The 27832-nt window shown below is 53.0% G+C and overlaps 1 protein-coding gene across 1 annotated transcript; it reads right to left on the bottom strand.

Annotated features, from left to right (window-relative positions):
* Positions 1–675: 675 nt before the first annotated feature.
* Positions 676–27488, bottom strand: ALDH5A1 (aldehyde dehydrogenase 5 family member A1). Its single transcript, XM_046004937.1, has 10 exons — positions 27123–27488; positions 23584–23667; positions 22430–22600; positions 20940–21056; positions 16243–16386; positions 14819–14962; positions 12610–12768; positions 8515–8684; positions 5212–5270; positions 676–3993 (listed from the first exon to the last, which is right to left on the bottom strand). The coding sequence occupies exons 1-10, from the start codon at positions 27465–27467 to the stop codon at positions 3788–3790; spliced, it is 1599 nt and encodes a 532-aa protein (XP_045860893.1). The 5' UTR covers positions 27468–27488; the 3' UTR covers positions 676–3787.
* Between the last annotated feature and the right edge of the window lie 344 nt (positions 27489–27832).

The raw sequence follows: 27832 nt of genomic DNA, 5'->3' as shown, positions 1-27832 counted from the left end.
CACATGCAGGCTCCTGGCCCACGGCATTCACTGACTAGCAGCTCTCTGGGGACGGAGCACTATTTACACCTGCAGGAGAGGAAGAACAATTTTCCTTCTACCCTTCTGAGTTCTTGGCTAGATAAAAGCTAGAGGAAAAAAACAGGAGCTTGTTACCATGTATGCCCCGGGTGTACCTGAGAGATGCCCAGGAAAGAATGAGGAACTCAGAGAGGCAGCTTGAAACTCTGGCTTACGTAGCACCTTCGACTAAGAGCAGTACATTTGTGGAGAAAAGACAGGACAGAGGAAAGCATTTGTAGGTTTTCAAGGGCTGAGACAAAAGCCAGTTGGTAAAATCTGTCCTGTAGATTCCTTTGGTGCCTCTCCAGGCCCACAGGGTCTAGGTTGTCTCCGGGGATCAACATTTATCCTTCCTACCGCAGGGGTGGGTGCACCTGTGTAAATTAGGTCCTGCTTTTACGAAAAATAGGGCAGAGAGCTTTTCTGGTATCTGCTTCTTTTAGACGTCTTCAGCTCACGGTAATTGCTACAACAAAGCAGCGTATTTTGGGAAGCACATTCTGCTCTTCTTCACGCATATCTGAACTGGGCTAATAGTATCCAGTATAAACGGAAATGACGAACTGGAAAGGAGGAAACCACAACCAGAAACCTTAATGCAGAAACAGGAAATTCTGTTAATGCAACATTTATTAATTATACACACACACGCACAACTCTGCTGACGAGACTGATACACATACCCAATCATCAAACACTGGAAAACAGTTCTAGGCACATTTAAAAAGCAAAGTGTTCCCATACTTCCCACTACACTTACTCTCAGGTTTTATCCTACAAAATAAAGCACACACACAAAATCACAGCATCAATATTATTCAAGTAAAATGCTAACATAGCTGCACATGAATGATTAACACCCTGGGCTGCAGCCTTTGAAGAAGGCAGGCCTGTGACACCATCTAAAACTAACAGTTTAACAGTAAAACCAGATTTATTTGCATTGTGCTTCCGATGCTTATTTTCAGAGTCTCTCCCTAAGAATAAAGGAGAAAAGAAAACAACGCCTGACATAAAATCGTGTTTGAAAGCCACTCAAAGGGATAAGTGCAGATAAGCTATGTCAAGGCGAATCCCTGCCTAGCTGGGGAAAGTGAATGGAGTAGTTTTCTCGAGGCCAACACACTCCTGTTATCCAGGTAATTTCATCTGATCACAGGATCATTGCTGGCAAGTTCTTGGTGAGAACTCGCTGGAGCGAAGCCCAGGAAAGTACCTTTCACACAGGTGTTCAATGAAACGGTGCCTGACAAGCGCAGCAAGGTCAGAGCTCCCTCAGCATCAGCAGCTCTACTACACCGCGGGTTGGCAAACTTGCTCCGTAAGCGGCGAGTCCGTACTGTTGGTCTGTGTTGCCAGTACCCAGCTCTGCCGAGAGCCCAGCTGCGGATCCGATGTTGAGTGAATGGGCGTGGCTGTGTTTCACTGAAGCTCTATGGATGGAATCTGAAATCAGAATTTCCTCTAATTTTGTGATATGAAATACCGTCCTTTCGATTTTGCCCCCAAGCATTTGGAGATAGGAGCCCATTCTTCGCTCTGGGCCACACAGAAACAGGTGGTAGGCTCGGTCCGGCTTGTGAGCTCTCGTCTGCCACCCGCTGCCCGACTTCACCACACGGGGTTACCTTATTGAAAATACCCGCCCCCCAAAATGTTCAGTTAGAGACACTTTTCTTTCTTCCCCCAACCCAGAACAGTTTTACTCAACAGGAACCTAGTTCCTTCTCAAATCACTGTAAATACACAATTAAAGACACTGCAGTGAGTCTCTGGACCTCGATTTATGGACCCGGAGGGCCCAAATAAGCAAGAAAACTCCAGTCTGCCGCCCAGACGAGGAACCCACTGGCTTACCAAGCTACCCACGTACGTGAACGCATTCTCCTAACACCTCCTGGTGTCCGTGTTCCAGACTTCTAACAAATACTGTTATAGCATCTCTACTGCTAAAACGGATGGACACGTCCAAATCTTAAGTAATTAGTTAGAGAAAACCACCCAGAACTGGAAAAGAAACCGTCAGTGTGCCGCACATGTGATTCTGGACAGGGTGTGGCCGAGATACTTCGGCGGGAGGCGGAGGTCAGCTGGTCTCCTGTGTGGGAATCGGGAGCCGGCTGGTGCGCTGCAGGCTAACAGAAGAGCGCCAGGACCAGAGGTGAGTTCCTCTGTGCCCACGGGCACTCCAGACAGTGACTTAACCTCAGCTCCCCAGGGGTACAGCGAACGATGCTGACTACCAGGGGCAGGGAGGGACCCCCCTCCCCAGCTCGCCTGCCCTCAGGCTCTCCTTCCAACGCCCAGAATATCCACGGAGTGACGGTGGATTCCACTCGTGGTGGGAAAGGAAAGTTCCATCACTGCTTATTCAGCCACGAACAGCCTTGATTCCTTTTCCTCAGTGTCTGAGTACGGACGGGAGATGTGTCCAGAAAAGCCTAGAATTTTCTGAATCAGAGTTCCTCTTTCAGAGCGACAGGAAACACCGGTCATTTTTGTTTTAAATAACGAACTGTAAAAACTCTTACTGGATAAAGGGTGCCTGTCATTCCAGGCCTCCCACCCCTTCCGCTGGGTGGATGGGCCCTTATGGAAATCTGTTTTCCTCTCAGGATCGCTGTGGGGAGACTGTGTTTGTCCTCTTGGAGGTGAGGGGGCAGCACCCCGAGAGGACGGAAAGGGCAGGCTGCAGGCGACAACCGCCTCGTCTCAGGTAGGAGAGCGGGTGGGCACCAGCCTCCCCCATCCTGGCAAAGCCACAGCTCGATGCCCAAGGAGGACTATGGTGCTGCTACTACTAAGGCCCCTGTACTTACACCGATTTTGTTTTTGCAAATATTTCGCTTTCTGCCCATCGAGCTAAGTAAGGCATACCCGGAATCTCCAGCCTACAGGAGGAAAAGGGGTGCTGAGCGGCAGGTCTATGCGAACAAATCTACCGGGGTGGGGGGAGGGGGAGAAGCCGCCGGGCCGGGCCTTCCCTTCCCTTCCCTTCCCCCAGCTGAAGCGGGGCAGGGCTCTGCTTTCCGCTTAGGCTCGCTTCCTAAAGGAAACAAAATGCGATGGAATGCGGGATGGAAATGAAAACATGATCTTTAAGTAGTATATTTAGGATGACGAAGGCTTCAACTTAAAAAAATGGTCCAGGGGCACCTGGCTGTCTCCGTCGGTGGAGCCGCGACTCTTCATCTTGGGGTCATGAGTTCCAGCCCCACGTTGGGTGTAGAGACTACTAAGAAATAATCTTTAAAAAAAAATGGTCCAGGAAAAGGGAAAGGTGCTCCTTCACCGTCCACAGAAACACAGGCCGTTCTGGGCTGCTTCAGAGGTCCGATTACTTCAGCCCGTGCGGCCAGACCTCTGAACGCGCAGCGGGGTCTGCAGTGCTGAGCCACCGGGTGGCCACGGGTGCGGTGCCCGGCCCGGCTGGCCTGCGCGTCGTGCCCCCCAGGCGCCCAGGCAGTGATGGAGCCTTTGTGACAGACCCCGGGGCCGTGCTGGCTCCTGGGGCGAAGAGTCGCCACAGGCACGGGGCATCCGTGGGTCCCGAGTCAGGTCTGCGGAGAGGTGGGATTCACCTCTGCCTGAGATGATGAGCACTGGGTGAGTCTTTAAAAATGCCTAATCCCAGTCACCTACAAGTTAACTTAAAACAATGGATGGCATGTCCCCATATATGTAGGCTGCCTTCCTTTTTTATTTTTGAAAGAACTAGCGAACCCTACAAGCCCCCGAAACACACGTATTTGGGTTCCAGATACTCGTCAATGCCATACTTAGAGCCCTCTCGCCCGAGCCCCGACTGCTTCACGCCCCCGAAGGGGCACTCCACGGACGAGATCAGCCCTTCGTTGACGCCAACCATGCCGACTTCCAGCCGCTCTGCTACTCTCCAGATCTGGGCCGGGTCTTGAGAGTAGAAATAACCTGTCACGGGGATAGGGGACATAAGCAGGACAGCCATTAAAGACATCCCACCTAATGCCAAGGAAGCCACAGGCGACGGGGTGTCTCGTCGGGCCTGGAATCCCACTGCTCCCACAGGGCCCTAAGCTGGTCCTGTCCGTGTCTTCATCTCAGACCCGGGGGACATCTCGTTCTGCTCCCGTCCCACTGTCACGAGGGGTCACTTCACCCCCTAGCAGGACTGCGGCCGTAGCCTCCCCAGGTCCTGCCGTCCGGGGCCCAGTCTCTCACGCGCACTCTGCCACCCGGTGAGACTGTCCTCGTGCTGTGTTTGCCCTACCTTCCGTGACTCCCTGCTGTTTACAAAATAAGGTTAAAGTCTTCTGGGTACTTGAACCCTCCCCAGTGTGGACTCGGGCAACGTTGTCAGCGTTCCCTTCCACCACGCCATTCGCCAACCATCCTCTCTCAACTCTGTGACCAACCTGTCCTTGTCCTTTCCTCGTTCCTTCTTAACTCCCATGGTCCTCTCCGCCCAGAACCTCTCTGCTCCCATCTCTGCATAATCGGAACGCTGCCCATCACTGACGGCCGAGTGCAGCTCCCCTCGTCCCATCGTGAAGGGAGGGAGCCCGGAGCGCAGGGTCCCAGAGGCTCTGCGGCACCCCTCTCACCCGAGCCCGAGGACAACTCTGTAGGTGGTGTGGGGGACTGGCCCCCCCGGAGCATCTTGCTCCGTACTCCCCTCGCTGCGGACACTGAACGTCGACGTCCAGCAGGTATGCGTGTCTAGTGATGTCAGGGTGACGGGGTAGTGCTGCGGCCGCCCGGACCATCTCCAAACTACGAGGACAGCGGCCACTGAGGCTCTGCACACGCCCCTTGCCTCTTCCACCATCCCCGACGCTCTCCCGCTGCCCTCAGTCCGGGCCAGGCTGCCCGGAGCCAGGAGGAATGGAAGAAAGAAGACTTGGAATTTGCAGGCATCAAGCCTCGGAGGACATGGGACTTGTGGGGTGTGGGCTGCCCCGCGAGCTGCCCCACTCTTCTCCCGAGCTCCCTCCACTCACCAGGGAGCTCCCAAACACAGAGGGACCAGGCAGCAGACCGTGAACTTGCACAAACCCCCTTGTGCCCCGGAAGGTAACAAAACACACCCCACAAGGGCATCTCTTCAAAGCCCAGGGTGATGTTTCACAGGCACGCCGGGCCCCAGCTGGAGAACCGGGAGCTGCCTACCTGCCAGCCCCACGTCCGCCGCGTTAGCGATCGCCACAGCCGCCTCCTCCGTGTCGAACCTGCCAGAGGAAACGGGTGGTCAGCAGAATCTGTCGGCCAGAGTAAGGAAACCAGCCGTCTTTTCTCCTGCCCGGTTTCCCAAATAGTGGCAAACGGTAAACGGCAGTTCCGCACAGAGACCCCAGGGCAGGGGACAGAGGAAAGCAGCGCTCGGCTCCGCAAGCTGGCTCCTCTCTTCCACGAGAACAAGAGGCAAGCAGGCCTGCGGAACACAGCGTGTCCGGAACGTCTGACCCCGCGCCCTCCGAAAGGATGACGGCTCCGCTACCTGCGGAGGCCACGGAACAATGAGCAACCACCCGGGAAGCAGGCGTCATGCCGCGGGAAGGCATCCAGAGGGGGAGGGCCAGGGTCTGCGCGTGCGGCGCTGGGGGCCTGCTCCTGCCTGAAACGAGGATCGGTCCTTCCAAAGCCCTGCGAGGCCCCTTCCAGCACTGTCACTTGATTTCTTGAACAATATCGGAGAAGCATTCTCCTGGGCAGAGGGCTCTCAGGCCCCGTTCTTAAATTCAGGGATCTGCCGGCCGTGGGCGCCAGGCATCTCTCAGAAGGCACCGGGAAGAAGCAGCGAGGTCGCCTCGGGCCCCGGTCTACACAAGAGGAAGGGTGGGAGAGAAGAGGGCCCCAGGGGGAGACCAAGGAGGGGCACCCCAGGACGATCACTTGTCCCGAGGCAGAGCAGCCGCATCTCCTGGGCTTGTCGACTTGCAGACAGACAACAAGCTGTCCTGCCCGCCGGAGCACAGAAAGTCAGTCAGGGCTGAGATTCCTAAGCCCCCTTCCTTCCTCACACGGTCATCACATCACTGTGGCATCTCTGAGGATTTTCACCTTCCTGCCAACACTGGACTTGTGCGCCCGCCACTCTGTGCCCACAGCAGAGGGGTGGTAAGACCAGAGCCCACTAGTAACTACCTGTCCCCCTCCCCGACCTCACTCTTTTTTTTTTTTTTAAAGATTTATTTATTTGACAGACAGAGATCACAAGTAGGCAGAGAGGCAGGCAGAGAGAGAGAGAGAGGAGGAAGCAGGCTCCCAGCCAAGCAGAGAGCCCGACGCGGGGCTTGATCCCAGGACCCTGGGATCATGACCTGAGCCGAATGCAGAGGCTTTAACCCGCTGAGCCACCCAGGCGCCCCCCGACCTCACTCTTTACGTAACAACGACCATAATGCCAGCAGGCACTGGGCTTAGTGCTCTGTACACACCACGTAACTGAAACTTCTGCAGAGCAAGCACTAGTCCTGTTCCTTTCCCAGGAGAGGACCCTGGGGCTCCGAGAAGTCAATCCGTCCAAGCGCACACAGGTAGGACGCAGCAAAGCCTGAATCTACACCCAGTTCAACTCCAAAGCCTGCACCCCTCACCACCGACTGCATCCTCTAGGGTCCTTGAAAACGTCAAATTCACACGCTGGGTAAAACAATTGTTATTAGAACAAAGACAGAAGTTCCTTCCGTGCTCCATTTCTGGTGGGTTAATACATAAATGTCATTGGCAAGATGGTAACAAAGCCGGGAAACCATATGACAAGAGAGACGTCTGCCCCAGACAAGATGGCCTGAGGAGCGCCAGGGCCCGGCTCTCCCTGGGAACCGGATGCTGGAGATGCCGGAGGAGAGAGAAACAATCTTTGCCCCAAAACCCTCAATCAGCAACTAACACCAAAACCAGAAGACGCTTCTGGAGGCTGAGAAGGTGGTGGAATCCTCAAGGAATGATGGCCTCGAGTGGGAGAGGGCTGGAGGCCACCCATGGAGGGGTGGGGAGGGCCGGGACGCTGGCAGCCTGTGGGGGGGGGGGGCTGCACCTCCCCACTGTGCCTGCAAATTCAGGTGCTGCTGCCTTCAGATCTGGGTCCCTGGACCAATGGTTCAAGTCCACGGGCAGAAAAGCAGCAGGGCCAGCTCAGGGTGGGGGGCCCAGGCAGCACTCGAGCCCAGCCGGCTCGGTGAGTCAGCCACAACGAGAGCAAACAGCACGAACCAGAGGCCTCTTCCCTCGAACGCCTCTTCTTACACCAGAAGTAACAACAAAATACCCCGGGAAGCCAAACCCCAGGAATACCCGGGGCACGGGCAGTCGTGCTGAGACGGGGTCTTCATACTAGAAGCTTCCTTCCTGAGGCTCAGATGTAGCAGAAGCAGCCCAGACTGAGGTCTAAGCTTTTTACCGCAACTCCAAGGCAGACACTTCCAGTCAGGGCTGCCGAGAGTTCCAGGAGCTCCAGATGAGGCCACATGGGACGTGACAAGACACCAGAGCAGCTCTGACAAGAAGAAGGTGACATACAGAATGAGCCACACCGCAGGAGGCGGAACCGAGCAGCAAATAAAATACAAGAAATGGATAAGCATCCACAGCAACGTTAAGGGGGAATGATGAAGCGGGAAGAACCCACGATGGGGAAGAACGGTCTGGAGAGATGAGGGACGGCACAGTGGCTGAAGGCGTGTGGTGGGCTGGCAGGGTAGCAGCGTGCACGCCTCTGAGGAACAGGGGCTCGGCTGCAGGCGGAGGGGACCGAGGGTCTCAGAAGGCTTTGGGAATGGAAGAAGACGTGCGACGAAGAGACAGGTGTGAAGAGAAGTCGGGGGTGACACAGACGGGTCACTGTAGAACGAGAGGAGGGGAGAGAAGTATCTGGAGAAACGATGACCAAGGATTTCCCAGGACTAGACAGACAGCTCGGAGGTGAGAGGAAGTCGACAGGACCGCGGCCGGAGACCTGCGTGATGGGCCTCGCCCGTGAGACTTCAGGATGTCAGAGACCGTGAGAAGCCCCAGCAGCTTCCAAGAGAAAAAGGAACAAGAGCCAGACAGATACCAGCTTCCCTGGTAACAGCCCCGGAAATAAGGAGGTAAGTAGCGATATCTTCAGTGCTGAGCCGAGAGTCTTATCCAGGTGCACTACACCGACCTCCGGAAGTGAGACAGAACATCACCTAAGAACCACTGACTCCCCCGAAAGAACTCTTCGAGGATGTGCTCCACTGAGGAGACAACGGACCGCAGCCCAACGCAAGACGAAAGAAGGCAAAGGAAAGAATCCCTATTTAGGGATCTGAATAGGTAATAGTATTGTTATATGTTATATATGTTCTTTCTGAGAATTCTTGGCTCTGCAGCTCTCCCTCCCCACCCCTGCCCCGGCCTCAGACAGCGCTCCAACTGCCTTCCTTTCCCGGGGCCCTTCTTCTGCCCGAACCCTCTGCGGCCTTCCCACCGGCGGGGTGATCTTACTTGAGAACAGGCGCCAGAGGCCCAAACGTCTCTTCGTGGGCGCACAGCATATCCCCGGTGACGTTGCTGAGCAGGGTGGGCTCAAAGAAATTTTTTCCAAGTTGGTGTCGCTTCCCGCCGGTCACAACGGTGGCCCCTTTGGAAACCGCGTCGCTCACGTGTCTCTCTACCTGTGTGAAGAGAAGCGAAGCCTGGGAGAGCTGGCTTGCAGCTACTGTGGGGATGACCGTCTCTCGGAGTGTTAAATCTGCAGAAAACGGTTTTCTCTCTTTTTCTTAAAAAATAGGTTGAGAATGACATGCCCTGGGCCACCTTCCTCTGCCCTTAGATTCTCCGGTCTGAGGGTCTGGTGTGGCCTGATGTCCTTCTGGGCCTGACACTCTGGTTTTCCTGGGATTTGTTCTTACCCTCTTGAGTCAGCTCTGGGTTCTTGGGCACCACGCTGTCCTCTCGGCCTTCATCCTGTTCTAATCCATTCTCCGCATGTGGCTGTTCTGACAAAGGTTCACTGGAAACGCCTACTTCCTGAATTCTCCGACAAGGCCTGTCTGATGTCTTACCTGGTACTGGTTGGTGACGGACTGCTGATCCAAAATCATCCTGCTTCAGAACTCGAGCACATGCCTCTATTTCTAGTGTTGCCGATGAAAGTCATGTTCAAAGACAGTGCTGACTCCTGGTGGTAGCTGTCTCCCCCTCCCCCCACAACGAAGCGTTTAGGATCTTCTTGTATGTTCCTGACATTCTGGTGTCTTAGCAGAATGTGTCTGCGGGCTTTCCTTTCGTTCCACTAGGTAGAATAGTAAAGTCCTTCCCTCTGAAGAATGATTTCCCCTGGCTCTGAGTTTCCGGGTTACTGATTTGCTAACGCTACTTCTTCCCCCTCAGTTCTTTCTGGAGCGCCTGTGGCTGCGATGGGTATCCCCCTCAGCACAGATTAATTACCTTCTTTTCAAATTGCTATCATTTTTCATCTGTCTTTTGCTTTAAATTCTAAGAGTTCTTCTTGATTCTGTCTTCCATCTTCATCTACTGATTTTTTTTTAAAACGTTTGACCGTCATGTGTTTAATTGCTAAAAACTTTCTCGTTCTCATCGCCTCATCTTCACATAACCTGCTTTTGTTTTACAGATGCTCCCGCTGGTTCTCAGGACATTCCTTTCTGTTCCCAGACTCACCTCTTCCTTGAGGGTCAACTGTTCCTCTTACATGCTGAGGGTTTGCCCTAAAGGCGCCGTGATTCCGGACTGTTCACCTTCCTCATGAAGGCCTGGCTTGGTTGATTTAAGTGGGTGACATGGGTGGCCTCTGCGGTTTCCAATCTCTCCCCTGAACGAAAGGGCCAACGGCAAGCTCAGGTTTATTCTGACTCACTTCACTGGCTTCACTTCAGGGACGGCCCCTCCCCCAAGGGGCAAAGGCAGGGAAGCCCGGCTCTGTCACACCCTCCCCCACGCTTGAAGCCGGAGCCCAGCCCAGGGCAAATGCCTCTGCTGTCCCGTGTGTACTGGTGGTGCCCGCGAGAACGCGTGATGTAGAACAACTCGGAAACTGTGCAAAAGCACAACCAGTCGGCGCTATGGCTCCCTGCTCGCCTGCCTACTCAGGACCCCAGCCACTTCTAGATTGGCCCGCCCTAAAAAATGGCACCCACTTCCCCTGCAGGCTTCCCCTGGGGCATGCCTTGTCTGCGCTGACTTCTGTTAACACCCTCTCTTCCGCCTTCAGAAGTCCACGACCTCTGGTCCTCGGCAGCCGTCCCCTCTTCTCCATCCTGTGGCACTTCAGGAAAGGTAAAGACAGGCTTGGGCACACTCTACCATCCAGACCCACCTGCCCCTACCGGTGCCGAGTCCAGTGTCTGCAGCTAATCCCCATTAGCCGCAGTGGCTTGCTTCGCCTGATTTACAGCTCCAAAAATAACCATATTTAACATATTTAACAAGGCCCACTACTTTGCCCCCAAATGGAATATATGCTTTGCCCTTTTCTGGTCATATTGAATGTCACGTGCAGTTTCTTCCCCGGAATTTCCCCTGTGACTGTTTGTATACTAAAGCCAACACTGTTGAATTTTTTTCAGAGGAGGTGTTTTCTCTAAATCCTCCGAAGAGAAATTTTTCGCCAGTCCTTGCTCCACGTGCTGGGAAACAGCGCCCCCTACAGGGCAACGTTTGCACCTTCACTTGGCAACAACCACACAATCTTGACAGTGGTCTCCCAGGCTGGCAAATTAGCAAGAGCTGGGGCACTTAAAAAAGAAAAAAACAAAAACAACCAGTGCTGAGGCCCTACCCACACCTAGTCTCCTCGGGTAGGACCCAGCATCTGGAGCTGCAAAAGGCACGGAACGGATTGGGAACCAGCCCTCTGGGCCTTTGAACCACAGCTAATACAGACCCACATCGTGGGCACCAGCCGATCAAGTCACAGGGTCCAAAGTCCCCTCAAGGGCTGGTGGTACCCATGGACAGTCTAACGCATGTTTTCTATTAGGGCAATCCCAAGGCAACAGCTACAGGGCTCTGTCCAGCCTCGATGCTCCCCTTGGCTCCCACTGGCTGGGGCAACAGACGTGGGTTCAGGCAGCCCTGGGGGTCTTGGTCCTCAGGCGGCCGACGAACACCTGGCAGGCTGTGCATCCCAGCTGGGGGCTGACCTGGCTCTAGTTTAATTTCGGCTCCTCGGGTGACACCCAGAAGGCTGGCTGTGTCACCCGTCCTCCACACAGTCCAGCCTCCAGCTTGTCTGCTGTAATGAGTCCACTAAAACCCTTTCCATGAGTAGAGACTTATCTAAGGAACGTACTGGGTTTTCATATTTTTTGTCTTGTTTTTGTTCTGGATGTTCATATTGTAAGAAAGTTCCTTGTAAGCAACTCTAAAAGGATGATGTTATTTTCCCCTTTATTTATTCGATTCCAGTGTAGTGAACACACGGCGCTGGGTTACTTTCAGGTGCACGAGACAGTGATTCAGCAATTATTGAAACAATTGTTCCACGGCTCTTCCTTCCACCCCGCCCCCGCCGCAGACCACCAGTCAATTCTCTGTAGTTCAGAGTCTGATTTTTTTATTGTTTGTATCTTTTTTGTGTCTTAAATTCCACACATGAGGAATCATATGGAATTTGTCTTTCTCTGACTGACGTACCTCACATCATACTCTCTAGATCCAGCCACGTTGCTGCCAATGCAACAGTTCATTCTTTTTATGGCCAAGTAATTGTCCACCGTATATATATGCCACGGCCTCTTTTTTTTTTTTTTTTAAAGATTTATTTATTTGACAGAGATCACAAGTAGGCAGAGACACAGGTAGAGGGACGGGGAAAGCAGGCTCCCCGCTGAGCAGAGAGCCCGATGCGGGGCTCCATCCCAGGACCCTGGGATCACGACCTGAGCCGAAGGCAGCGGCTTAACCCACTGAGCCACCCAAGCGTCCCCCACATCTTCTTTATTAAAAAGGATTATGTTTTAAAACAGAGGAGATTATGTTTTAAAACCACAAGGACAAAAGTCTCACTTACTAGTGGTCTGTCTAGACTGTGACTTTCTATGAACAAAGAGATTCTTTCTAAAAGCAATTTCCATTTCCCGCCACCTGTAAATCCTGGGTGCAGCTTCTGCTCTTCCGGATCTCCCTACCAGGACGCTTTTGTCAAGGATTCTTTAGGAAGGGCAGTTTTTGTCAACAGAAGCCAGCATTTCAGCTGAAACATTTATGACTTCAAAAATAAAAAGTCTTCCTTTCCTTTCGGGTATTCAAAAAATTAAAGACCTTCGTCTTTCAAGATCCTAATTCCTAGGGCAGCTAGGGATAAGATTATCATCACGATCACAGAAAATTTAGGGAGGGCAGGAGATCTAAAGTGACAGATCTCACGGGCACTCAGTGTAAACCCAGAGCTGGGGAAGTTTACACGCAGATGAAGCCACCTGATTTATACTTCGGGGCAGAAATTCACTTTTTCCTGATTTCTCCACTGTTTCCAAAACAGCCTTGCTGGGTACCTTACCAAAGTGTCCTTTGCTAGTTAAGCCTTTGATATCGAAATCATGAAATCTACTTTAACAAAAAATGAAACGAACTTACCTTTTCTACTGCCTTTTCATCAATTAATGGGCCTTGAGTAGTTCTCTCCTCAAATCCATTGCCCACATGCAGAGTTGTTTTGATCGCCTCAGCAAATTTCTTCACGAAGGAATCATGGATACCCCTTTGCACCAAGAAACGGTTTGAGCAAACACAAGTCTAGACGTGGGGAAAAAACAAAAACAGAAACAGAAAAACCCCAATTCACAGGACAGTTTGTCAGAGGCCGTTGACCCAACCCAAAGAAGTGTGACTGCTGCTGCCTCTCTGAATATGAGAGCCCTTCCCCAGGTGGGTCCCGTCCTGTGTCCGACCTGCCACATTCCTCCCAGTGTGGTTGGGGCCCCGAAGATAAACGTAGGAAGTGTGCATTCCTCTCCAGCCTTCTCCACGTCTGCCACACCTTGTGGTTAAACAAGTAAGCGAGTACAAATATCTGTGCACAAATGAGAAAGCCACCTGACCAAGTTTTTTCCAATGGCCTAAGTAAGCCACTATGAAACAGAAAGAAGAAAGAGAATTAAAACCCCTGTAACTCCATGAGAGACAGGGATGCGGCAGTAACAGAGCAGGGGCAGGATGGAAGGCGGTCAAAGGCTGACTTCTATCCATTAGCTTATTAACTGTTCAGGGTTTCGCTGAATCCGACATTTTGAAAATGGACACAATACCATTCATTCATGTCAGCCTCAATTATTGAAAATACTCTTGCTTATTTTTTTCTAATTAAACCTAATATATGTATGTGTGTGTGTGTATATATATATAAATATATATATATATATATATTTTTTAAATGTGTATTTATTTTAGAGAGCGAGAGAGATAGCATGTGTGAGCAGGGGGAGAGGAAGAGGGAGAGAGAAAAAATCCTCAAGCAGACTCCCTACTGAGTGCAGTCTGACATGGGGCTCCATCCCAGGATCCTGAGATCATGACCTGAGCTGAAATCAAGAGCTGGTGACTCAAATGAGCCACCCAGGCACTCCTAGACCTAATATTTTTAAATTATAAAATATAACCGTATTCTAGGAAATGCAGTTATCACTGATAGATTTTCTTCTTGTTTTTTTCTTAATCATGTATTTTTCTAGAAGAAACTATAGGTAAATAGATACATGTAGATATAATTTTGTGTCCTACGCATTTTTATTGGCTTCAAGCAACATACCTCGAAGTTGTAGCTTTAGGAGTGTGACCCTGAAGTTACACCCATTAGCATTTTATGTTTCTAAAGGGAGACACAGGTATTTCTGAAACAATCAAGCTTATTTAAGGTTATATAAAAGGGGAAAAATTAATTACTGAAAGTCAAAAGATGGATGAAAACTACCTGATACAGAGTATTATACAACATTTTACCTTTTTTTCCCCCTAATATAACCTTTCAGGAGTTTTTATTTTGTCTCTGGAATGCATTTAAAACTACTTATTGATGGTCCACTGAAAGAAAGTACTTAAGAATATTTTGTAAGAAGTCAGGTTCCTGGCAACAGCTTGGAGAGAAACTGGGAGACGGGACCCTAGTCCACTGAGTTGTGACCATGACCCAAGGATCTAGGACTTCCAAGTCAACCAGTCTCTCCAGAGTTCCATTTCCTCAACCGTGAAATGCGAGGTCTGTATCAGGTCACTTTGAAGGTCATGCCAGCTGTGCTCAGCCAGGATTTCCTACGGAGGTGTCAACTTGAGCCACCCCTTTCTGATGACAGCCTGGCCACCCCCTGGGCATACTGCACTATGTCCCTATCAGGCCACCTCCATCTTAGGGACAGGGAGACCCAGGCACGAGCCTTTTGAGTTTTTCAAGAACAATCTCAACATTTTCCTGCCACCTTGTCCTTAAGACTGCGGGCCTCAGGCCCTAGCTGTTTGGGCTGTTTTGTGTCTGAGGGTATGATTTTACCTATTCAGAGAAAAGCCCAAAGAGGTTAAACTACAAAAATAACCAGATTCAAAGAGCAGGAAGACGAAGAGAACAATCTGATTAAAAAAAAAAAAAAATTGCTGTCCAGGGACTACACCTTATTTCTCTTTGGACCCTCTGAGCCTAGAACATCGCTGGCAAAGAGGGCCCTCACTAAATATTTGCTGAACGTGAGCAAAGAAAGAATGACGGAAGGAACCTGCAAGTTTCCTTCCAGGAGGTGATGAGGCGGCAAGGACTCTGTGAAACACACACACACCCTGAAAACGCTGCAGGGCTCACCTGTCCAGAGTTCCTGAATTTGGACGCCATGGCCCCTGCTACAGCCTGGTCCACGTTGGCGCTGTCGAAGACGATGAATGGGGCGTGGCCGCCCAGCTCCATGGAGACCCTCTTCACGGAGCCCGCGGCGTAGTGCAGCAGCACCTGCGGGCAGACCCCAGACCTGGTGAGCCAGGTCCGACCACCCAGCCACCTGCCTAAGCCTTCGTTTCAAACTCTGACCCGGCAGGGAAACGGCCAGACGCTCAGCATGGTCTGTGGGATGACTTAGTTTGCACACGAACGGAGGAAATAGAAACATGCGTTTGTACATGCTAGAGACAGCAGGAAGGTTACAACAAACTAAAGGTAGCTACAGACGGAAGGGAGGGAGTCGGGCAGGGGTGAGCCTTCTGAACCTAAGTGTGTTCACACGGTCTTGATCCTTGAGCCACGAAAGCACACTGCCTATTAAAAATTATACAACCATAATATAGGGAAGATAATAGAGTCACCCAGAAGCCTACACCCTTCGCTTATCACTGATAGAAGTTTACAGTCTATCGACCCAGAATTCGGCCACACACACAGCTTCATATAGAGGTACTTTTTTTTTTTTTTTTTAAGAAAACAGAATGGTAGATTTAAACAGTTTTGTAACCTGCTTTATCTTCCCAATCAACCACATATCTGGAACACCTTAACATGTTCGTACACCTTATACCTTCTTCCTGCAGGGTAACACAGTAGCACACGTGTTTCTAGAACATTCCCGTAGACACCTGCATCAAACGCCACTGCATGGCTGTTCCACGCATTTATTCAGCCCCGCTCTGTGGGAAATTTAGGTTTCCAATTCCTCGCTATTCAAAATAATGCTGCTGGGGGTATAGCTCAGGGGTAGAGCATTTGACTGCAAAATAATGCTGCAATTACTCTCAGTATAAATCTGTAGAAACAGAATTGCCAGCTCAGCGCACAACTGTAAAGCTTTTTAAGGAAACAAAAAGACCTTTCTGTTTCTGTAAGTACCTTTATACCAAATACAATTTTGGCTCCCTTCTAAGAGGTCCATTTCAACATCGGTTGTGTGTTTCTGGACCCTTTAATTCTAGACTGTGAAAGGAACATGCATTCCAGAACTGCGGAGGTACGAGGGAGAGCTCTCAGCCTCTTCACATGCAACACATAAGGGGAACTCGTGGCTGCCCCAACGCCTCGGGACTGTCAGAGAGGAACCTCTGTCACGTCACGGTAAGGGACACCATCCAAAGTCTCCGGACGGTGATCAAACGTCACTTTATCCCACAGACCTCTTAACTCTCCACTGCACATCTCCCTAAGAAGGGTGATAAAGACGAACTAGTATTTTCACATGCCGTATGACAGAAAATACTAGTATGATGTCTGTTTTAAGTCACTGAAGTCTGACTTGAGTCACGTACCTTTCCAGTCGCCGTTGAGCCAGTAAAGGATATTTTGGACACTAGAGGATCGGTGCAAAGTGCTTCCCCTACTTCCTTTGCCTTCTTTCTAGAGCAGGGAATGACATTGTACACACCTGGCGGAATTCCAGCCTGGTTTGCAAGCTATAAAGAGAAACAGCAAACAGGGGACAGCAAATGATCAAACTGGAAAAACAGAAAAAGAGAAATAGATGTTTTAATCCAAAACGTAATGTGGGGTGAAAAAAAACCGAAGCTGACTTTGGGGACAGAATAAGAATACATTTGGAACTACTTAGAACTGAAATAAGATCCTTATTCATGCTAAAGTGATATTAAATGTGTTGTTACACAGTTAAATATTTTATAGCATGAATTTCAATGCCACATTTTAAAAAAAATTTATTTTATTTATTTATTTTTTTAATATTTTATTTATTTGACAGAGAGAAATCACAACTAGGCAGAGAGGCAGGCAGAGAGGAGGAAGCAGGCTCCCTGTGGAGCAGAGAGCCCGATGCGGGGCTCGATCCCAGGACCCTGGGATCATGACCTGAGCCGAAGGCAGAGGCTTTAACCCACTGAGCCACCCAGGCGCCCCTAAAAAATTTATTTTAATTAACTAAATTTTTAATGCCACTTTGGTTAAAAAAAAAAACAAAAAATAAAAAAAAAACAACCTTGGATTTCTTTCTCAAGAGAAGTCGAGAGAGAGTTCCAGAAGTTCTGGCTTCACTTGTAGAAGGACCAAAGGGAGAGGGTGCAGGGGAGCACGCCCAGAGCACCGCCTGTGTGGGGGGAAGCGGGCAGGCCATCCTGAGGGGACCCCTGGGCAGTGGTGACGACCAGGAGGCCTCCTGGGGGGGACTGTGCCCATGCTGCAGGCCAGGGAGAAGCGGAGCCAGCACGTGGACCCACCGCTGCCTGGGCCGGAAACCTGCGCTCTTTCCACAGCCGCCCTCTTTGGACAGGGCATATTGGGATTATAACTTCCGAATCTCATTAAAATGTGCACTGTGCAAATCTGGGGATTCTGGGAAGACGGCGGGAACAGCAGAGTGTTGCAGAGTAATTTCATCTTGTGAAAATAGGGCAATTACGGGGCCAAACCAAAGCATCAGAGACAACATATCCAAGACAGGATGTGGTGGGGGCCCAGGACAGTTGTTTTACTGCAGCGCAGGCCGACTTCAGGTCTGACCGCCCGGGCATCCACTTAAATGCTTGTGTAGCGCACACACTCTGCCCGCCACGCCGCTAAGATGAGGAGCCAGGCAGCCCTCCCTCTGAAGTTTCGGAAAATGGAGGGTTTGGCAACTGGCTTTTTCCCCTGACCAGGGAGTATGGACACGCTGGTGACAACGGGGAGCAGCAGCGCCTGCAGGAGAAGCTGTAGAGAAGTCGTCTGATGGGTCCCGGAGAACCGCCCTGGAACCGGGGCAGGCCGGCGGGAACAGCCCACGGACTGCCCAGCCCAAGAGCAGATGCGGCAGGGACTCCGCAGGGAGGAAGGCTGGGGGCAAGCAACAGCACCGGGAACCGTGACAGGGGGAGCAGGGCCGCAGGGAGGAGCACTGGGAACGTGGTGGGGTGGGCAGGCTTGGTTCAAGCGGGGAAGGGAATGCAGCCAGGAAATCTCAGAGCAAGGAAATAAGACACTCATGAAGTTAGGGAATGGGCCTCCTGCTAAAAGCTTTGTAAAACGAAGTATAAAAATGAAGCAGGGGCTCCTGGGTGGTTCAGTTGGTTCAGCAACTGCCTTCAGCTCAGGTCAAGATCCTGGAGTCCCTAGGGGCGCCTGAGTGGCTCCAGAGGGTTAAGCCTCTACCTTCGGCTCAGGTCATGATCCCAGGGTCCTGGGATCGAGTCCCACATCGGGCTCTCTGCTCTGCGGGGAGCCTGCTTCCTCCTCTCTCTGCCTGCCTCTCTGCCTACTTGTGATCTCTCTCTGTCAGATGAATAAAATATTAAAAAAAAAAAAAAAAAAAAGGTCCTGGAGTCTCGGGATGGAGTCCCACATCAGGCTCCCAGCTCCGCAGGAAGCCTGCTTCTCCCTCTGACCTTCTCCCGTCTCGGGCTCTCGCTCTAATAAATAAAATCTTTAAAAAGAGAATGAAGTAAATGCTCAGAAAAATACCCAAATGAAATCCCATACGACATTATTAATAGAGGAAAGTAAGAGAAGAAAGAGCAGAAAGCACCCTCGTGGACAAAAGCATTCCAGGAAGACATGCGCACAAAACAGATCAAAGCGGTAACTTACTATAAAGGGAAAAGCGTACCAAGATACAAAAGAACAGCATGAATCAGAATCAGAGAAATTCTGGAAAGGAGGTAAGGGAACGCAGGAGAGATTCGAAATACGTGGAAAAGCTAATTTCAGAGGTGACAAGCAGCAATGCTTGGGTGACTCGGAGGGGCTCACCTCTTGATCCCTGGGCTGAGTTTGAGCCCCACGTGGGGTATACAGATTACTTAAAAATAAAATCCTTTAAAAAAAAATGAGCAGCTTGGACCAGCGGCCCTGCCAGCGTCATGACAACACGGACAACTGGCTGTGCCTCCTGATAAAAGGACACTTTTATCAGTCTGACAAAGCCTGACAAAGTCTGGATGAGGACTGGAGGTTTTTAAAAACATGGTCCTGCGCCTTTCCAAGCAACACAGATGTGTGTTTCCCGATCAACTTCGTAAGCAGGAGGGGTCTGCTGGTCACAGACCGACTCCGGACACTAGAATTTGTAGGAAGCGCACCGCTCACTCTGTGCACGCCTCAGGAGTCTAGTAATAAGTTCATTTACACACGTCGCACGGATTTTAGAATTATTTCAAAGTAAACTGTAACGGCTCATCTAAAAGAAGGCTTCCTTGGGGTTAATGTTTCCTGTCGCGGGCGACAACACGACCAGGAACAAGAGGGTAAGAGGATGGTGAAAAGAAGTCAGACAAAGAGATGGGGACAGGAGGAGCACTGAGGAGGATGTCCAACAGAGCCGAATTTTTCAGGGCAGCGAGGAATTATATAGCCAACAGAAATAATTACAAAGAAGTGTCCATCATTAGCTAATTAGGAAAGAATTTGTTACATATGCATGAAACCCTCCAGGCTTGCCCATTCACTACTTCTCAAGGTCTAAATGCAGACCTTCCAAGGCCAGTGGTCTTTGTCTTCAGATAATAATTATAAAGAAGTAACAACAAACCTGAGAGTGTTTTTTGAGCTGTGCTGGAACTGCAAGGACCAGTTAAGAATTTAGGACCCCACCCAAATCGCTCTCATCTCACTAGTAAACGTGTGGGAAGTCACGTAGGCGAACACAGAACACAGACCCTTTCTCAGCGCTACTCAACCTTTCCTTCCTAAGCCTTTTGTTAGGCTATTCGGACTTTAAAGGAGACACAACCCAGGGCCTGGTTTGGTCCTCGTCTCATGCCTTATCGCGGCCTCCCACAGTTTCCATGGGACTAAAATGTCCAATTTGCCTCTGAAATAAGGTGCCGTTGGGGGAAGCACCTGAAGGACGGAGCTTCTAGTCACTGGGTCTGGAGCTGCACCCAATCTCTGACAGCCCAGAACAGCAAACGCGGTAAATGCCTCTGCCTTCTGGAAGCTTCTCCAGCTGACCATAGGGCCAAAGACAGGGGCACAAGGACCCAAATGAGGAGGTCCCAGCCCAGGAAGGATGGAGGTGACAAGGCCAGAAACTGACCCACACTCAGCAGGGCTCTCACGGAAGCCCTCCCTGCCGCGAACCTTCCCCGGGGGCCTCCTGGGCCCAGGCACCGTAGAGACGCTGGCAGTCAGCAGCGAATCCAACAGATCCAAGCCTCCGTGGGCCGGGCGTGCCAGCGCGAGCGAGACAGCGGCATGTCAGCTGCACGGAGCGCAGCGGGAAGAACAAAGCACAGAAGGGACCAGGAGCACAGGAGTCCCAGGCTGTGATTTTCCAAGCAGAGCCTCCCTGGAAAGGTGGCATTTGGGGGAAGAACTTTCTGGAAGAAGAAAAGGCAGGTGGACAGCTGAGTCGGGCTGAGGAGCGGCAGGGGTCCGACTGGCTGCAGCTGACGGGTCTGGGGTTTCAGAGTGACAGGCAGGATAAGGGCAGAGGGGACTAAGGCTCGGGGGGTGGAATCTTACAGGGCCTCGAAGCCAAGGTAGGCAGTCTGGTTTTCACCCTGAGGGACAAGAGAAGCCGAGGGAGGGTTTTAAACAAGAATGGCTTGACCTGACTGAATGCCGATTCAACTGGAAGAGGGAGAGGTTAAGAAGAGGTTCCCTAAATGTGAGAAATGCCCACATTTTAGTCATCCTTCTGCTGACTTAATAAAAGTGATGGACAGATGATGTTTTTAGGGCAGCCTAAAATATACAGTGTCTCTATGTCAGGAAATCCCCCACCCATTGTTTTTTTCTAAAACCATCTGACTTGGGGGCACCTAGGGGGCTCAGTCAGTTGAGCATCTGCTCTTGATCGCACGGTCATGAGTTCAAGTCCTGCACTGGGCTCTGCACTGGGCTCTGCCTACTTAAAAACTTAAAAGTATCAGACTTAACAGGATTGCTACTGAATTAAGCACACAGCACATGCAGCATGAGACGCAGCCGAAGGCGGCTTCGGGTCCGCTTCTTTCCGGCCTGGATTAACGAACCCGCTCGGACTTGGCCGGCTGTGTGCAAACCTGGGGGAGAAGCTCACCTCGGCCAGGGCCAGGGCAGAGAAGGGCGTGTGCTCGGCGGGTTTTACCACCACGGTGCAGCCAGCTGCCAGGGCGGCCCCCACCTTCCGGGTGATCATAGCACTGGGGAAATTCCACTGCGGTCAGAAGAAGAGAGAACGGATGAGACCGGGTGCACTGCCCTGTAGTTCAAAACAGGGCAGGTCAAGGAGTCAGTCAACCAATTCCACTGCACAGACAGACTCTCAAAGCGGCGCTCCCGCTCTTGCACTCAGAACCCCTGACACCTGTCACCTCTGGAGCCACAGGCTCAAAAAGACAGGAAACCTCCCCAGAATCTGAAACAGGACAAGACCACCCATACTGGGAGTTGGCAGCCTTTCTCAGTAAAAGGCCAGATGGTAAATATTTAGACTCTGTGGGCTGTACAGTTTCTATCCCAGCGAGTCCGTGGTTCCAGTGTGGAGGCCGCCACAGTAAGTACAGGAATGGGCATGGCTGGGTCCCAATAAAACTTTATTTACGACACCGGCAGCATGCTGGATGAGGCCGAGAGCCGTAGTTCACTGACCCTTTGGGAGAAGATTTTAGCCAAGGTAATTTTGAAAAAGGCAGATGATTTAGGACTTCCTTCTCTCTATTTATGGATAGGTATTTGTAGATATCTTCATATCTACATGAACAGCATTTTAAAAAATTTGGACAAATCCTTGTCTTGTGCTCATGCTGTGCTAGGAGGCCCCTTTAAATCATCATTAATGAAATCCTCATCCCAACCCGCTGAGGCCCTTATTAATACTGAGGAATAATGAGGACATTATTTCAGGGGAACCAAGAGCCGCCAAGTCCCTTGCTCCAGCTCACACAGCTCGTGCACAGGGGGCTCTGAGTCACACCGAGTCAGGCGAGGCTCAGGGGGTGTGTCTGCACCTCTGCTGAGCCAGGACGGCAGCCCTGAGACCCGCCGGCACCCAAGAGGAGTGGAGGTGGGATGTCGTGGACAGTGGCCACACGAGGCTGGCCACCAGGAGAGAGCAGGGTGTCCCCAGCGTGCTGCGGCTCCAGCCAGGGACACACAGTGCTGTATCTGGAAACCTTTCCACCTGCAGAACCCGGCCAGCACACTGATGACACCCTACTGTTGATGCTAATCATCGATCAAGCATAAAATGGCCCATTAAATGTGTCATAGCTTCAGTCTTTTTTAAAAAAAAAAATCTTTTTCCACGTGCCAGGCATGGCCTAGAAGCAGCCTTTACACCCGGTCCGAACAGGCCTGGGTCCTGGTGTGGGTCGTCCTGCCTCTGCAGGTGTGACCAGGCCGGCATTCCCACGCACCGCTCCCACAGCTGGGTACCCCAGAGGACCGGCGGACAGCAGAGGACCGGGAACCGGGACAGGAGACGCAGCCAGCAGGCAGCACCCCTCCTCACAGGGAAGGCGGCGGTGTCGTCCCAGTCCTGCTCCATCCCCTACCCCGGGACCCCGCCTGTTTGGCCCGTCCTCCTACCGGCGTGATGACTGCGGCCACCCCGAGGGGCTGCTTGAGGACCAAGGCCCGCCGGTCTCTCGCGGGGGTGTAGATGACGTCTCCGTAGATGCGGCGGGCTTCCTCTGAAAACCACTCCAGGAAAAGGGCAGAATAGACAACTTCCCCCTGCGCCTCCTTCAGTGGCTTCCCCTGAATCAGAAAAGGACACATTGGCTGCCTTCTCAGGACAAAGGCAGGACTCTGGCAGGCTGTGCACAGAGCAGACACTCTCCCCTCACAAAACCCCGGGGCTGGGGCACCTGGGTGGCTCAGTGGGTTCAGGGCTCTGTCTTTGGCTCAGGTCATGATCCCAGGGTCGTGGGATCGAGTCCCGCATCGGGCTCTCTGCTCAATGGGGAGCCTGCTCCCTTCCTCTCTCTCTGCCTGCCTCTGCCTACTTGTGCTGTCTGTCAAATAAATAAAATCTTTAAAAAAAATCCTAAAAACAAAAAAACAAAACCCCGGGGCTGTTGAGAAATGCGTGACCCCAGCGGGAGCCAGGGAGAGCAGGACAGGTGCCGGCAGAGAGCCGGACCACAAGCTGTCTGTATCCTCGACCGTCCCACTTGTTTCTCCTTCTGACATCTCCTCCGTGTCGGGACCCTGCCGGAAAGCCACGATTACAGCTACGGACAAACTTCTGGCACGTTCTTAAACGTACAAACATGGCGTGAAAAAAGTCAAGCACATCAATCACAGAGAAAAAGTCTGGAATGGTGGGAAAGCATTATTCACACAGCTCCACTCAAAATCTGTTTCTTCAGTATTAGTATTAATACTATTCCCACTGGCAACCACCCGTCTGTTCTCTGTTTGTAAGAGTCAGTCTCTCTTTTTTTCTTTCTTTTTTATTTCTTAAATCCCCCGTATGAGTGAAATCCTACGGTATCTGTCTTCCTCAGAATGACTGATTTCACTTAGTGGAACGGGCTCTAGCTCCATGCACGTGTCTTGCGTATCATTCAAGGGTAGAACATCCAAACCGCTGGGCAGATGTGAGGCCCCGCACAAGAGTTGATATCGCATCATCAGGCCACGAACTCTCGTTTTCTTAAGCGGCGGGCTTGCCCCTGCTCGAGCCTGAGCATCCTGGGACAGTTTCTTAGGGGTGCAAGTTAGGGCCTTGCACTTACGCTTTCGGCTGTAATTATCTTGGCAAGGTCATCCTTATTTTGTATCATTAAGTCGTACCATTTCCGAAGTAAAGAACTCCTCTCCTGGAGAGGAAAGAAAAAGAGCAACAGAACTACTAAATAACCTTCTGTGTCCTCAAACGGTTGGTGTGTGGTCTCAGGCTCGGGGAGACACACACTGACCTGTCTTCTGCTTTTTCAAGTCGGGGCAGAAGTGACGTGTCTATGACATGTTAGTTTCAGGTATGCAGACCTTTCTTTGAGAAGCGCTAAGAAAGGTTCCATTTCAAGTTGCATCTAGAGGGGTGTATTGAGTCATAAGCTGTTAAAAAAAGACTCGTGTCGAACAGCACAAAGACAGTAACTTCACCACACACAGCTCTAGGTCCTTGCTCGCCCTGTGCACGAGCAGCGAGCATCTGATGGGTCCAGGCCAGTGCTTACTCTGGGGCAGAGACAAAAGGCTGAGCTCTAGAGGGCTGGCCTGGAGAGAGAAAGTAAAGATCTGAGCCCAGGGCCTGCTCCACACAGAGCCCACCCCTTCCTGGGAGAGGAGGGGAGGAAAACTCGGAGCAGCTGGAGAACGGGAGGCATGCAAAGCAGATTCGGCTTCCTGGCGGGAAACACGATGTCCGGGCCGAATCCCGGAGACCAGGAAGGCAACGGGCCCTGCTCAGGATGCACGGCCCGTGTCGTGGGTTAGCAGTGTCTGTCCCAAACAGACCTGCCGCCGTTCCAGCCCTCAGTACCTCAGACAGCAACAGACAGGGTCTCTCCAGATGTGACCGAGGCAAGCAAGTTACCGTGAGATTCAACTTTTAATATATTTAAAGTTAAATTTTTTTAAGTTTTATTAATCTAAAATTAGGGTGTGCCCTACTCCAACATATAAAGGGGGGGCTCCTTGTAAAAATGCGACTTGGGACACAGAAACAGGAACGCACAGAGGGAAGATGAGATTGGGGGGACACAGGGAAAAGACAGTCACCTACAAGTCAAGGACAGAGGTCGGGGCCTATCCGGCCCTCTAAGCCCTCCGAGGGAACCAGCCCTCGACTTGGGATCTCGATTCTGCAGAACCAAGTATGTTTCTGTTGTTGAAACCCTCAGGTCTGGGGTATTTTGTGATGACACCCCAGGAAAGCTACTACGGTCTCTGTGAGGAGCTGTGAGAGCCGCAGGTCTCCAACAGGGAGGTGCTCGGGGTCCGGGGCTCAGGGCCCACCTGAGCAGGGGTGCATGGCGTACGGTGGACTCGGAGCCTCTCAGCCGCTCTCCTCATCCGTACCCTGGCTCAAGTCTGCCTCCGAGAGCCACTGAAAGTACAAGATAAAGCACGGAGAGCAGCACTCGGCCGTGGAGGGCACCTGGCGGCCCTCAGAGCCGGCCTCATGCCAATCCCTGGAACCGGTGCGTCTGCTCCCTCTCGCCGCGGAGGGGACTTGCAGATGCGGTCGCTGAAGGATCCGGAGGCGAGGAGGGCTTCGGAACCGCCCAGGTGAGCCCAGTGGAATCAGGAGGCTCGTTTAAGAGAGAGGCACGAGGGTCCGCGTCAGACAAGGCGCGTGCTCCCAGGAGCAGAGGCTGGACGCAGCAGGACGCCGGGAAGGGAAGGAAGCCCCTAGCGATTCCAGAAGGAACACAGCCCTGCCAACACATTGGGGACTTCCGACCCCCAGGACGGATGGGAATAAATCTGCGTTGTCGGAAGTCACTAAGCGGGTGTTAACGTGTTACAGGGCAAAACGTGAGGAATGCCTGAGCGCACAGAGCAGTAAGTATCTGGCTGCTGTTTCCCCCAAGACACCCCAGGAGTTCACAAGGTGGGAAACGAGTCCTAAAACACGCAAAAAGAAGGACGTGAGGCAATGCAAACCGTGTCCCCGGGAGGGTGGACGGACCCACACTGCAGCTCAGGGAAGCGCGGGCAGCGGCAGGGTGTGTGCTCTGACCCCACAAGGGCACGCACAACCCTAGGGCTAGACCTGGAGGAGGGGGCCGGAGAGGGCTGACGTGAAGGGGCCTAGCGCAGGGAACACAAACCAGCAGCGGGCAGGGTGGAGACCGGGCCTGGAGGCGAGAGGGAGGGTCCGGGCTGCCGTACAAAGGAGCTGCACGAGAGCCCGCCTGGCTCGGGAATGCCGAGCCCCCTCCCACTCCTCCGCAAGGTGCTACCCAGGAGGAAGGTTCTCAGAGAAGACTCAAGCTTCCCCAGGACAGGCTGACGCCACGTTCACGTTCCAGAGGCGTGGATGTCAGGTGGGTGATGTGACCACAAGCGGACAGCGTCCGCGAGCAGTCCCCGCACCAGCCCCGAACAACCACTGAAGCGCAGACTGGGCCGGAAGGGCATCCGGCACACCTGTCCCACCACCAGGTTCTCCTCCCCTCCCCCATGTCAGCCCGTGGGTCCTCCTTCCTTCCCATGGCTCTGGCCCGAAGCCCTGGCTGACCCCCCTCTCTCTCACCCTAACATCACCAGAGCCTCCAGTGACCCTCCAGTCCCAGCAGATCCTTCTGCAGAGCGCCCTGGCTCAATCCGCCCTCCCCTCTCACCTCGGTCACTGCCAGCAGCCCCCTACCGGGCCTCTGCACAACCATGCCCCTTCTTCAGCCTGTTCTCCATGCTGGGGCCCAGAGTACCCTTCCCAAACGCAGACCTGATCGCAGCTCTGCTCAACACCCTGGAGTGGTGCCGCCCACCCCCAGGATAAAACCCCAGTCCTTGAGACGGCTGCACACCCCACAGGACCCAGCCCTGCCTCCCCTTGTTACTACGGCCTTCAGAACTGCCCTGGACTCCGTGCTGTGCTACAAATGGGTCAGGGAAGCTCCTGACTCGGCGGAATTCCCGCCCCTTCTTTAATCTCTGCAGCTCAGGTCTTCAAGGACGCCACCCTGATGTGTGGGCAGAATCGTGCCCCCCCCACCCCGCCACTCACCGGTTGAAGTCCTAACCTCCAAACAGGGTCTTGGAAGAGGTTACTATGTTAAATGTGGTCATAGATGTGGGTCTTAATCCAGTATGACTGGTGTCTTTACGAGAGGAGGTGAGGACATGGGAAGGTGCCGAGGGAAGGTGGTGTGCAGACGGCTGTCCACAAGCCACGCAGATGTTCGCCGCACTCGCTCTGTTCGGGCTGAAACCTGGAGAATGGTCGTCGGCGTGCGCAAAGCCCGATTTCGCGACTAGCCTTCCTGTGCTAGACCAGCAGCCAGGGAGAGCCACCTGTCTGTGCGCCCAGTTGCCCTCCACGGTCAGGCCCCTCTCCCTGCTCACCAGAGCCCCGGCTCGCTGGCAATTTCATGCACACAGCCTCTGCCCCCCGTGCTGGACATTTCAGAGGCTGGAGGGCGGCGCCTGTCCCTAACTCCTGGCACAGTGCTTGTGACAGAACCGACGCTCCAGACTTACTTTTGGATCACCTCTGTCTTTGTTCCTATGTCTTTCTGCCTGGTGAATCCCGGTGGATCGGGGAGGGGGAGCCGACACAGCTGGTTTCTCTATGGGGCAACCCGGGGGCCCCGAGAGCGCTCACCTTGGCCGAGACGCCCCTCCAGCTGCAGAAGGCCTCGTAGGCGGCGCGCACCGCGGCGCGGGTCTCCGGCACCCCGCAGTCGGCCACCAGGCCCAGCTCGGCGCCGCTGGCCGGGTCGTGCACGGGGAAGGCGGCGGCGGCCGGGAGCCAGCGGCCGCCCACGAAGCCGTCGGTGCGCAGCAGCGCCGCGGACAGGCCCGCCAGGCCCCCGGCGGAGCGGCCGGGCTGCGCCGAGGCGAGCGCGGGCGCGGCGGGCACCGAGCCGCGGGGGCGCAGGCCGAGGCCCGCAGGCGCCGGCGGGAGGCGCGGGGCCCGGCAACTCCGCAACCGCAGCCAGGTCGCCATAGCCCCGCAGGCGGCGGCAGGAAGCAGGCAAGCGAGCGCGCGCCCGAGTGCAAGGGTCGGGGCGGCGGGAGGAGCGAGGCGGCGCCGGGGACGCGCCGGGGCCGCGGGGACGCGGAGCAGCGCCCTCTGCCGTGTCCTTGGCGCCGCACCTGGTCCTCGGTGGCGCGCTGCCTCGCTCTCTGGTAGACTTGGGAAGGCTCCCCCGGAGATGCACCTGCGGGCCTGGCACCCTACCAGCCTCGAGTGCTCATTTGTAATTATTCCCGCTCCCCATCTGCTGCAAGTCAACCGCTCCTTCCCCCACGATCCCCGCCCCCCCACCCCAAACCTGCATGCCCTGCCGCTGGAATTTGTCCTGGGTCTGT

The sequence above is a fragment of the Meles meles genome, chromosome 5 (assembly GCF_922984935.1).
Source record: "Meles meles chromosome 5, mMelMel3.1 paternal haplotype, whole genome shotgun sequence".
In the NCBI taxonomy this organism is placed as follows: domain Eukaryota; kingdom Metazoa; phylum Chordata; class Mammalia; order Carnivora; family Mustelidae; genus Meles; species Meles meles.
This window is presented reverse-complemented; position numbering and strand designations above follow the sequence as displayed.